Source organism: Cupressus sempervirens, chromosome 3, assembly GCF_028749045.1.
Source record: "Cupressus sempervirens isolate cs-2001-9-10 chromosome 3, ASM2874904v1, whole genome shotgun sequence".
Classification (NCBI taxonomy): domain Eukaryota; kingdom Viridiplantae; phylum Streptophyta; class Pinopsida; order Cupressales; family Cupressaceae; genus Cupressus; species Cupressus sempervirens.
Window position 1 is genome coordinate 55,592,321 of NC_143120.1, and position 12,610 is coordinate 55,604,930.

Sequence of the window (12,610 nt, forward strand, 5' to 3'; positions counted from 1 at the left end):
CTACCTTGTGAAAGGATTTAACTAATCCACCTGTTAGGATGAAAGAGTGGCTGATCTTTGATCTACAACTTGATTTGTTGAATGAGATTCCTTTGAGTGTAATGATCACCTTCTTGTGATAGATAAATCTTTGCTACTCTTTATACTGTTGTAGCCTTTTACTTCACACTTCTGCTCTCTAAATTCACATTATACTCATGTAAAAAATTTATTTTGGATGTAATACAATACATTACATATATACCAATCCAATTTATAAATCAACAAAGTCAACTACAATACAAGTTTACATAACATCGGCCAGATTGTAGGAACTCGAGTTTTGAAGACTAGCTCGATGAGGTTATGATACTCAGCATTCACTGTCAATGCTCAGCATCATCATGCATTCGGTAGACGTAGAAGCTTGGTCCATATTGATCACTTCCAAGTAGTCTGAACTCGGTCTGCACTGCTGACTCAGTGAATACTGTGAACTCGGCATATAAACTAAATTACTTGATTCACTACATAGCTTGATCAATGCTATTCCTACGAGCTCAGTATAAACTGAATCACTTGGTTAACACTGAGTGACTCAGTCAAGAATGCATTCATATCACTAAAACTATGAACTTGTTAACCATTGCACAACTCGGTTTGCACTAAGAGACTCGGTAAACCTTATGAAGCTTGGTTTACAATGATAATCATCAAACTGGTACAAATTTCTCGATGCAAACTAAATATTGTTCCTTGAACTCAGTAGCAACTGTAGAACTCGGTAAAGCCTAAAATACTTGGTTAACACTGTTAACTATACAATATGCTCGATAGATACTATATATCTGAATAAGTGTGTTACTAATAACAAACTTGACCACAATATCAGCAAATACATCTTCTAATTCTAGTGTTAGTACCTTGGTTCAAACTGTCACTACACTATAATAAATAGCTCATTTAACTCAATCTAAGCACAACATACCTACATGTGATGTTGCTAATCCCCTTTCCTTAGATATCCTTCATATTGTTATCCCACGACATGTTGAGGTATAGGTGGTCTTGAGACTTATAATGGTATGGAAGGTCTCGTAAAACATGTTAAAACTTTCAAGACTATATGTGGTGATTTTGCTCATGACTATAGCCTTAAAGCTAAGTCATTTCCACATACTTTTAGGGATAGATCTTTGTAAAGGCATTGCTCTCTATGTTCTTATTCTATTGATTCCTTCCAAAATCTTGATAATGTATTCATTCAACGATTTCATATAGTATTGATCTGAAGTTAACTGATTTAATGGATTGTAAACAAAATGTTAAAGAGAAAGTTACTTATATTGTTGATGGATTTAAATATTTGTATGCACAGATTTCTTAACTATGCATAATCAATATATTCAACATATATTTATTTCTAATTTATAGAAAGCCATTTGAAATAAGAGTCTCCTTATTGAGTATACCTCATTTTCACATTTATGTGCAGTGCTTCACCATTATAAGTTACAAGTGAGGCAACTGGAGAGTTCTACTCAAATGGCTCTTGTTTCTATTGATAAGAGTGATGCTAGTAGAAAGTCAAACAAGTTCTCTAAACTCAAATTTATATTAGCAATCTTTAGTCCATGCTTTAGTATCTCATTTTCTTTATTCAATCTTGAAACTTCCTGACTATCCTTGATCTTATCTTTAGGCTCTTTCATGGACTTAAGATAATCTATCTTATCTGTCAACTTCTCTATGTAATCTTTTGCATCTTCATACTTGTCTTTCAAAGAATCTCTTTCTTTAGTAAGAATAGAAATATGCTCAGGGGCTTTTTGTAGGTTCTTCTATAATTGTTTCATATCCATATGGATCTTACTCAAGTTGTTAAGCCTTCTCTGAGTAACTATGCTCTAACACCAATTGTCACAAATAGAAAATGCTTAGAGGGGGGGTCGGTGATTCGGTATTTCACAAACTTTTGCCGAAAATTGAATATCTTTAACAATTTTGTAACTTGCATATGAAAGTAAACTGAATATGTTGAACAATAAACACAACCATAAAGTAATACAACTCATAACATCATATTTTGTTAACTAGGAAAACACTAACCAACGAAAAACCCTGGTGGGGATGGTACCCATAAAATGATCCACTAATGAAAATTATCTTGTGAAAGATATTGACCCTGTTAGGAGTCTGTTACATTCATATAGTGTCTCCGTCCTTGTTAAAATCCTGAACCCTGTTAGGAGTTTTTATTACAAATATATAAAGTGTGCAAGATGAATCCACTACCCATACATGCAATATACAATGAAATTTAGTATACAAAGAGTAGATACCAACACCTCTAAATAACATGTTGATATCTTCAATATCTCATATTTGCCTTTGTTTTTCTTCACAAAACTTTATCAGAATTCACAATGCTCTAATCATACATCAGAATCTGCATCATAAGATAAGATTATTCATAATTTAGAGTTCTCACAACTTCATATTCAAAATCTTTTTCTTTATACCATATTTTTTTAACTGGTGGCCTTCATCACTTTATATGCTTTCCAAAACACAAAATTAATTCTTGCTAACTTAGGGTTAACATCTAGAATGTCATCTCTAATTAGTTAAGTAATTATTTTAATAAACAAAATAATTTCTTAATACAAAGTACCCAATTACATATCCTTTACCGTGTTCTATCGACTAAATATTGTCACTCTAAAACCAAAATATATTTATATCTATTGAGCGTATTGGCATGTGCTTTTGCACACATCATCCTTACATACTTTACTTCCTCCAGGTAAGTGCACACGTGTCAAAAATTCCTCTCTAAACTATGCTAACCAAAAAGGTTCTTGTGCTGACAGATAAATCAGAACTACATCTCCAAAATCTGTTGACTTAAACTTCACTATATGTTGCCATAAACGACAACATCAGATTTGCAGAAGTTCATCCTCAATTGGGACTATCAGGTCAAGTTCATGTGGAAAAAATATACCTCTCATTTTCTAGGGAGTTTATAAAGGGAGAAACAATAGGACCTTTAGGGAGACGAAGAAGAAAAAGGAGTAAGTAAGCAATACAGTTGTCAAGACTATTGAAGGAGAATCTGGAAATTAGTAAATGGAAGTTATCACAAAGCCCTCTATTGATATTTCAGCAAAGGATTGCTATACAATAGAATCTGTAGGAGGCAGTTAATAAATTCGATAAAACTAAAAAACATAAGAGAAGGAATACTAAATTGAAACCTCCGACATTTCCTAAGGTGATGCTTAATTTTGATTGAGCTGCCAAGAATGTGGGAGTCGCTGGGGAAGGTATTATCAGGAACTCTGTTAGTAGACAACTCATGGCTTATCCGGGTAGCCTTGCTAAAACCTCTAAAAATGTGGCTAAAGCTATGGGTCTTTTCTGGGGACTGAAGTCGATTGTCATCTTGGGATGAAAACAAATCAGCATTGAAGGTGACTCTATGTTGGTTGTGGAGGTGATTAAAGTAAATGATGGCCTAGGGTGGTCAATATTAAGAATTATAGGTTGACATTTGGCACCTTCTAGCAAAACTAGAAAGTTATGACCTACAGCACCCATAGCGAGAAGGAAATGTTCAGGAAGATGCAATGGAAAACCTGAGGTTCCAAGTAACGGATTAGGGTGCTAGAGGAAAATGGATGCCATCTCAGTTGATATTCTAACTCTTATTGAGAAGGAACAAAATTTTATACAAAGAGATTGATGTATATAAGTTTGAAATAAAATGTTTTAATTAGTTCTTGTGAGTGCTGAATTTATTAGGGTTGTACATGAGTTCAAATTTGATTTCAAATAATAATAGTGGTGAAGTTTATTAGTTTTATAAAAAACTTGGAGATCGGAATTGGTATGATAGTGTAATCATGATACATAGTGGTTGAACGCCGGCAAAGATTTTTTGGAGATTTTGTTAGTCTATTAAATAGTGAGTATTTATTATTTAGTTATGAATCCTTCAAATGGCTCTTGGAAGTACAATCCCCGAAGCCTTACGTGGAAATTAGGGAAAGATAAGGACAAAAGTACACACATGTTGATCTATTGTTGAAGGGATGAACTTTTTAAATGCATCCCACATAATAATTATTGTTGCTTGGCTTCTAAATTACTTGCAAAGAAATAGAGTCTATTTTATTTCTAATGCATTTAAGAGTGAGTCGAGGTATTTTCGAACTAGGCAATCCAGAGGTTTTAGAGAACTCATAGAAGAACTCAGAAATGGAAGGGATATGGTTCATATTAGGTCTTCCAAAATTGAGGATTATGTAAGGAAACCATATATGTCAATGAGTCTGAATGAAGGTGACCATGTTCCATGTATGGAAGCCATGGTGGGCTACGATGATAATATTTTGGCTCAATTTGTGAATTCCTGGGTTGAAAGGAAGGTCACTATTTATGGCATTTCCTTTGATATGAATGAAGAATCATCGCCATAGATATTGGTCTCCCAAGGGACAAGAAAAGATGGAAGAAGGTCAAAAATGTTAAGGATGAGACCAATATGAATAGATTGTTCAAGAAGATTGAGCATCCCCTGCGGTTCAATGGGGTTTGAATAGAGAAAGTCTCTTGTCCACGTGCAATGAGGTATGCTTCATTCTGATGAAGTATTTGACTATAGAGGCTACGTTTGGGATCTGTTATTTTTTCCATTTCCCTTTGTTGAATCACTTCAAGCACCATGATGAAATTTCAATTCTTTTTTTCCTTTTGAATGATCTTGAAGCCTCTTCAGCACATATTAGGGATAGGAGAAAAAGGGGTAAAAGCTATACCATCCGTCACTAGGGTTTAATTTTGTGGCTTTATAATTTCCATCTTGCCCTAGTGCCACTCTATTCTTTCATTAGTAATCAAGACCCACTATTTCTGCCTAATAATGGTGGTGGTTGTGCTATGGCTCCCACACCTATGCTTTCCCCTTTGTTCACACCCTTGGAAAACCCCTAAAAGAATGGAACCCATAAAAAGCCAAAAATTGAAAAAGGAGGAAACTGAACTGGCTAATTAAGAGGAACAAAATGAGGAGGTAGGAGAAGGTCTTAGTGATTTGCTAAAAGTAGGGTCAACATAAATAAAAAAGCTTGTAAGGACTAGGATATTAATGAGGAAACAAAAACAAAAGCCAGCAAGAGAGAAGAGAAAAATGTGAAGAGGAAAGTGGGAAAGGGGGAAGATTTCGAGGAGACAGGGACTGAGAAGACTAGCTCAATGTCATAGGAAATTAAAACCAAGAAAAGGAAGAAGAAGAAGGTGAGCCAAGACACAATCCATGTGCCAGCTAGCTTCACCATGAATGCAGTGAATTCTACTTCCAGTATGATCCCTTCTCTGGGAAAGCATAAATAGGATTTTGTTGATCTCGGATTGGTTTTGACAAGTGAGTGTCAACACACTTAAGTCATTTACTCAATTCATGCCGAACTAGTAATACATGCCGAGCACAACATGTAAACATTAGACTATGCCGAGTTGTAACGAGTGCCGAGTCACTCAAGTTCCGAGTAGATAGACTATGCCGAGTGATTCAAGAGTCGAGTAAACAGTGGATGCTGAATAAAGTAGGTGTCGAGCCACAATATACAGAACAATGCATGCCGAGCATCAGTAGCTTCATATGCCGATTGACACAGTTTTGACATATTTTTTTGTAATGGCACAAACAACTATGTAAATCGTTTGTGAGCCGACTTAAGGATAGATTACGATCTTTTGGCGATAAGGATGAATCTATATTTGGATTCCCTATGGAATTACATGCAACCAATCAAAAAACGAGAAGGTTTAAGCGAAAAAATGGATGAATCTCAATCGTAGATTCATGCCTAACCCTAAGCCACCAGAGTCTTCATAAGGAGGCCCTAAACTCTTTACAATGTATGATCGTAAATGATCGAATTGGAAGAGCGAACTAGAAAATTTGCATAGCATTCAAGGTGACTTAGAAGTAATAGTGAATTGCAGAATTAGTTAGTGAAGAACAGAGGATAGAGAAGGATACAACATCGATATATCAAATCGTGAAGGATCAATTAGAGATTGTCTAGAGGTGCTTTGTTATCAAGCAAGCAAGTGCCAACCACAAGATCTATGCTAAGACATTTTATCAGGTGATTTTAGTTAAATCTCTTAACAGAGTAGCCCTAATAGGCTGTATGAAATCCTTTAATAGGGTGCTTAATTATAATTTGAAGTCCTCTAACCAGGCACACTTCTAACAAGGTTTTGAAATCCTCTAACAAGGTGGGACTTAACAATCTTTGTAAGCATTTAATAGGGCAGATCATGATTCATGATCAAATCATTGTAACCTTAATTGGACACACTTTATCGCTACAGTAGTGAAGATTTGTGGGTGTCATCCCCACCCTGGTTTTACCTTCTCACTTGAAGGGTTTCTAGGTAATCATATCTGGTGTTATGTGTGTGATTAATTACATGTTTACATGATTTAGATGTTGTCTAGTGATGTTAAGGAAATCAAGCAGGAGATTGTAACCCTCAAGGAATAATTTGAGGCTTTGGATGAGAGTTTCACGACTCTTTCCAAGTTCTCCCTTAAGGTCACTCATGTTGTTACAGTCATCCTTAAGCTCCTCCAGCAAGAGAATGAGGAGAGCAACCTTGGTGTGGAGGATTGTGCTGAGCTTTATGGCTTCTTGGTGGATGCCTAAGCTAAAGTGGAGTTGGTCAAGAAAGAAAAGGAGAAGGCCAATTTCTAGGCCTTGTGTGTGTTTATTTTTTTTTTATGAGACTCTGCTACTAGTTATGTCCAACCTTTACTTTGTTATTAGGCAGTTAGACCTAATGGAGTGTTTAATTTTATGGTTGATACTCAATAGGTGTTAGGCTTCTACTTGTTCAACTAGATTAGTTTTTCTCATAGATGTGAGTATCGCCGATTAATCGGCGATACGAGATAAAATCGCGATTTTTTGGGACTGGCGATTTAGGCCCCAAAAATCGCGGTTTTTTTTGGCAGATTTTTTTCCAAAAAATCACAAATTAATCGCCTAAAAATTGCGATTTTTTGCAAAAAAATCGCCCGCGCCCGGCAGTCACATAAAGTGACGAAAAAACACGTTTTTTTCATTATGTTTTTACATTGCTTAGGGTGTCTTGGAGAGGAGAGGATAGAGGAGGAGTTCTTGGCAAGAAATAGGCAGAATCAAGTGCATTTGGAGGCCTTTTGATTCAATTTCTTCGTTACTAGGTAAGTGATTTGAATCTTTGTTTTTTGTTTTTGCAAGAGATTGTATTTTTTTTCTTGCATGTAAATGGATAAAAATACATTCCTAATTAGTTAGGAATGCATTTGATGAATGTAAGCAAGATTAAATGCATTCATTTGCATTTTTTTCCATTCTAGATCAAATTTATGCTAAAAATTTGCCCTTTTAAAAAAAATTTGATACCCTAGCAGCTAGTTTGTTTGAATGTTATTTGGATTTCAATTAATTGGTGCTGTTATTGGAATGTTGCTTGAATTCTTTGTTTAATTGTTAATTTTGATCTTGTTATAATTTATTTATAGTTTTTTTTTAAATTTGTATGTGTAGGCAGCCCGCAGCAGTTTTAAATGGCAGACAAATGGCCATTGACTCCATGCCCCTCAGGCTACATTGGCACCAAGCCAAAGAATGCGAGAGATCAAGCATGGAAATATGCCTATGAAGCACCCAATGAACCAACCAAAGTGATTTGCATTCGATGTGAAAAAGTAATATCCGGGGGCATTTACCGGTTCAAATATCACATCGCAGGGATCTCAAAACATGATACGAATCCTTGTGAGAATACAACAGAAGAAATAAAAAGGTTTGCAAATGCCTTGCTCGCAGCTGGAGAGCAAAAAAAATTGCAAAGAGAGCGGAATAAATTGCATGTCAGGGAAACCATAGCAGAGACCCAGGGCAGTTTCGTTGATGTTCAGGAGGAGGAGGCAGCCATTGAGAGCATGGCTGGCTCTTATCGTGGGCCGCGTGTCCACAAACAGGGTGTTTTTTCTTTCACGAGTTCCACTCCCACTCCCACTCCTACACCTCCTAGCACTTCCGCACCATCAGGATCAGCAGGTGCTTCTAGGATAGGGAGCTATTTTGTGCTGAGGCACACACCTGGTGCACAACCTTCATTAGAGTCCACTAGATGGAATAAGGAGGTCCATGACCAGTTGGACAATGCACTAGCAGATTTCTAAGTTTTCAACAACCTTCCTATTAGTGTTGTTGACAGTCCCTATTGGGAGGCTTTGGCCACAGGGTTGACAGTTGCATGAAAGGGGTACAAGTCCCCTTCTCGTTTTGTGTTGGGTGGCAGGTAAGTGAATAATTTTATTACACTCAATTCCCTTTTAATTTTTAACTTTTTACTTAGTTCTAAATTTTAATTAATTTATCTAGAAATTAGAATGTTGATTACTAAAGTCTAAATCAATTTTAAATTACTAAGAATCTAAGACAACTAAATTTTGTTTTTGTAGGCTTATTGGAAATGCTGTTGAGAGGGCCAAAGCATTTGTTGAGGAATAGAAACAAGAATGGACAAAATTTGGTTGCACCATTCTTTCTGACGGGTGGATGGATGGGAAGAGCAGGACCATAATTAATTTTTTGGCCTGCTGTAATGATAATGTGGTGTTCCTGAAATCAATCGATGCCTCCAACAAGGTAAAAAATGCTCAGACATTAGCATTGATGTTGGAGAATATGGTCTTAGAGATTGGCATTGAAAATGTGGTGCAAATCATCACAGACAATGTTGCTGCATATGTATCAGCAGGTAAACCGTAATTTTATGTTGCATGTGCATTGTGAATTTCACAACAAGAATTTTTAATAGTTTGATATATTTGAAAAGTTGGAAACTAATTAGTATTTGCTTTTACAATTGGCAGGAAAACTCCTACAACAGAGGCACCCCACTCTCTCTTGGACCCCGTGTGCAGCACATGTCCTTGACCTTCTTTTGGAGGACATGGGCAAACTTGAGTGGGTCACTCCAATTGTGGAGGATGCAAGGCGGGTGACAAAATACATATACAATCACCCATGGGTCCTTAGCCTGATGAGAGAGCACACTGATGGCAAAGAAATTGTCAGGCCTGCCGTCACAAGGTTTGCAACGATTTTTTTGACATTGCAAAGCATTCTCGATAATTTGGCTTCTTCGAAGCAAATGTTTGTTTCCAAAAAATGGCTTGCTTCCACATTTTCAAAGAAGAGTGAAGGAGAGAATGTTGTGCGGATTGTGTTTGATAAATATTTTGAAGATAAGGCTGATGAAATAGTAAAGGTAACTACAAAACTTTAAGTTTTAGTTTACACTTTACAACGTTATAACATACTAAGTTTGTAACTCAAGTAAATAATAATTTTGTAACTTGTCAACTAATTTCAAATTTATATTGCAGGTGTCTGAGCCTTTAGTCGGAGTTTTGCGTTTGGTTGATGGAGAACAAACGCCAATGGGTGAACTATATGAGGCCATGAACAAGGCCAAAGAATCTGTCAAAAATTACTACAAGGGGGAAAGAATCAAATATGAACCCATTTGGCAGATCATTGATAGAAGGTGGAATAATCAGCTTCACCAACCCATTTATGCAGCAGGATATTTCCTCAACCCATGTTTTAGGTATACTGTAAGCTCATTCTTACTCAAATTTAAGTTAACGAAGACTTGAGTTCATTTTGCTTTCGTAGGGTGTTGGGTGTGTACTAAAATTGGAAGACTTATTTGTTTTTGGTTTTTGGTTTTAGGGCTGATGGTACATATGCAAATCCTGATGGAGAGGTCATTAGAGGCCTAAGTGAGTGCGTCGAAAAGATGGTAACCAGCGAGGAAACAAGAGATAAAATCATCGCTAAGCAGGAGATCTTCACTTCAGCAGGAGGCAAGGTGTTCTCCACTTCTCTTTGCAAGAGAGCAAGGCTTACACAAACCCCAGGTAATACATTTGCAAACATCTGAATCTCAAATGCTAAATTAATATTTATGTTTCATTTTTTGTTGTCTATTAGTATTTTCTAACTTGTACAATTTTTGTGATGCAGTGGCTTGGTGGACCACTTGGGGTGCAAGCACTCCAAATCTTGCAAAATTTGCTCTCAGAATCCTATCACAGCCTTGTAGCGCATCACATTGTGAGCGCAACTGGAGTTTGTTTGAGGCCATCCACACAAAAAAGAGAAACAGGTTGTCCCAAAAGAGGATGAATGGCATGGTCTATGTGCAATATAATCTTAAATTGCGCATGAAAAAGGCGCAACAAGATCCTCCTAGGCCAATTGATTTGGATGAGATAGATCCTTATTATGATTGGACGGCACAGGAGCAGGCTCCCTTATTTACACAGGAGGACATCTCCAATTTGGAGAGGGAGGCCGCGGAGGAGGCTGCGGAGGAGGAAGGGACTGGAACTAGATATGACATCGATTTGGATGACATCAAGGAGGGTGATGATGAGGATGATGACATTGAGCTTACTGCAGAGGACCTTGACATCTTGCGCGCAACGAATGTGGAGATACCGACATCTAGTTCTATAGCTACACCATCTCCTGCATTGGCATAGACACAGACACAGGCACAAACCCTACGGGGTTCTAGTTCTAGAGCTTTACCCTCTCCCGCACTCGCTAGTAAAGTGACTGGGAAGAGGAAGATGTAGTCCTGTATTTGACATTTGTACTTATTTGTAGTCATGTTGATGTGCTTATTTGAACTCTTTACATTTGACACTTTATTTATGAGAATACTTCTCATGTGTTGTGAACTTGTTAGTTGTTAGTAATTTACAACTTGTCACTACTTACTTGTTAGTAATTTACCGATTAATAACTCTTTTTGCATTGATATATATATCTAAACATGATTGTTTCTTATGTATTGTTAGTAATTAAGTCATTAGATGCAAAAAAACATTGAATTCTATAAAAAATCGCATTTTTTTATTAAAATTTAGTGGTTTTTTAGTTCCCGATTTTTTCCCCAATTTTTTCCCGATTTTTCCCGATTAAACATTTTCAGGCCTAGGCGATTAATCTACTCAGGCGATTTTTACATCAATGGTTTTTCTAGTTTGGAAAAACTTAATGCAGTTTAGAAGATACATTTTTAGTCATTTTTTGATAAATGTTATCCACTCATAATTTTGAGTTTATCTCTAGTGGATATGAGAATATGTATGTTTGCATTACTAGTTAGGACACTATTTTTTGATGTTTTGGGCAGGGTAAAATGCTGGTAGTATTTTTTTGTTAATGTATTGTCAATGGTTTAACCATGTTTATGTATTGAGCACCAACCCCCTTGTTTTGGGTGCTATTAATATCAAAAACAAATAAATTGAATTCTAGTTGGTGTATTAGAACTCATTTTAATTAACTCGTTGATGCAAACAATTCAAAAAGTATCACAACAATAATTAGCCTAGAACAAGTACTAATAATCATTTTGTTGTATTATATACCAATTATTAGGTGTGATGTAAAATGACATAAAATTTTAATATTTGTAAGAGAACATCTTCTCAAATGATATCAACAATTAAGTGGTTTTGTATTCTAGTACTTATAATTCAGACTTATGTTAGAAAAATAGGGTTCTCCCATTCCTTTTTTGTGGTGCAACACTCGAACACTTGAAGACTACAATAATGTAAATATAATTCTCAGTTAAGAATAGTTAAGACTTGAGCCTATATATATATATATATATATATATTTTTTTTTTTTAAAATTTTTTTTAAAAAAAAAAAAATTTGATCATATATATTTATACTGTAAAATAGAACATATTTTGGATAATATATTTTAGATAAAATAAATAAAACATTTCTTTATATATGTGATAAAAACTTAAAATTTATATTAAAATAAAACAGCATACTATAATATATTATCCAAATGAAAGTTATATTTTACATTCATTTTTTAAGATCGAATATACTTTATTGAAAAATTTTCGTGCAATGTTCAAATAACATGCTATGATTAGCATTAATCATGCTATAACATCATTTCATTTTTTCGGAACAAATTATTCAAAGATGTGTGATAATTCAAGTTTACGCAACTTATAAAATATTAAACTAAATTTAAAATGTTTTTAATGTTGCCTTTCTTGACCATATCCTTCTAGCACCGAAGCTGATCTTCTTCTCGAGGCATTGTAGCTCTCTAAAATTTAGGAATTCTAAATCTTCACCAATCATATGTCTGTACCATTCGAATAATATTTCATATTAGTTAACCAATAAAAATATTATAGTTTAAAATCTAAAACATGAACGTAACATCTTCAATAGAAAGTGAATTAAAAATTCTTACCTATCACTTTTTTTTCTAAATGCGGAATTCGTTTTTGCACGTTGTCCAATTCCAGACGTAACGTCTATAATATGATATGTAATTCAATGATCAATAATATAATATGAATTCAACAAAATAGATAAGATATGTATGTGTGAGATCTAAATTCTACAAAACAGATAAGATATATATGTGTCTGAGATGTGAAGTATCTATTAAAAAAGAAAATTGATATGTACAATTATTAATCATTATTATTTTTTGAATCA

General features: G+C 35.2%; 2 protein-coding genes across 2 annotated transcripts in view; one reads left to right on the top strand and one right to left on the bottom strand.

The window, feature by feature from the left end:
* Positions 1 to 12,610, bottom strand: part of LOC149564753 (truncated transcription factor CAULIFLOWER D-like) — a 239,791-nt gene that overhangs the window by 111,489 nt on the left and 115,692 nt on the right. The window contains exons 4-5 of the mRNA XM_089818344.1: positions 12,364 to 12,423; positions 12,149 to 12,250 (exon numbers count right to left, since the gene is read on the bottom strand). Coding sequence (XP_089674470.1) covers positions 12,149 to 12,250; positions 12,364 to 12,423 — 162 coding nt within the window. The remainder of the gene's footprint in view (positions 1 to 12,148; positions 12,251 to 12,363; positions 12,424 to 12,610) is intronic.
* LOC149564755 (uncharacterized) lies at positions 8,615 to 10,603 on the top strand. Its single transcript, XM_089823329.1, has 4 exons — positions 8,615 to 9,321; positions 9,440 to 9,663; positions 9,789 to 9,927; positions 10,292 to 10,603. The coding sequence occupies exons 1-4, from the start codon at positions 9,004 to 9,006 to the stop codon at positions 10,601 to 10,603; spliced, it is 993 nt and encodes a 330-aa protein (XP_089679455.1). The 5' UTR covers positions 8,615 to 9,003.

What these genes read in the sequence shown, in the direction of transcription:
- LOC149564755 (XM_089823329.1), top strand. Translation starts at nt 9,004, where the DNA reads ATGGGCAAACTTGAGTGGGTCACTCCAATTGTGGAGGATGCAAGGCGG. An exon ending in TTCCTCAACCCATGTTTTAG is followed by an intron (nt 9,664 to 9,788) that starts GTATACTGTAAG and finishes TTTTGGTTTTAG; the next exon opens with GGCTGATGGTACATATGCAA. An exon ending in TCACTTCAGCAGGAGGCAAG is followed by an intron (nt 9,928 to 10,291) that starts GTGTTCTCCACT and finishes CGCATGAAAAAG; the next exon opens with GCGCAACAAGATCCTCCTAG.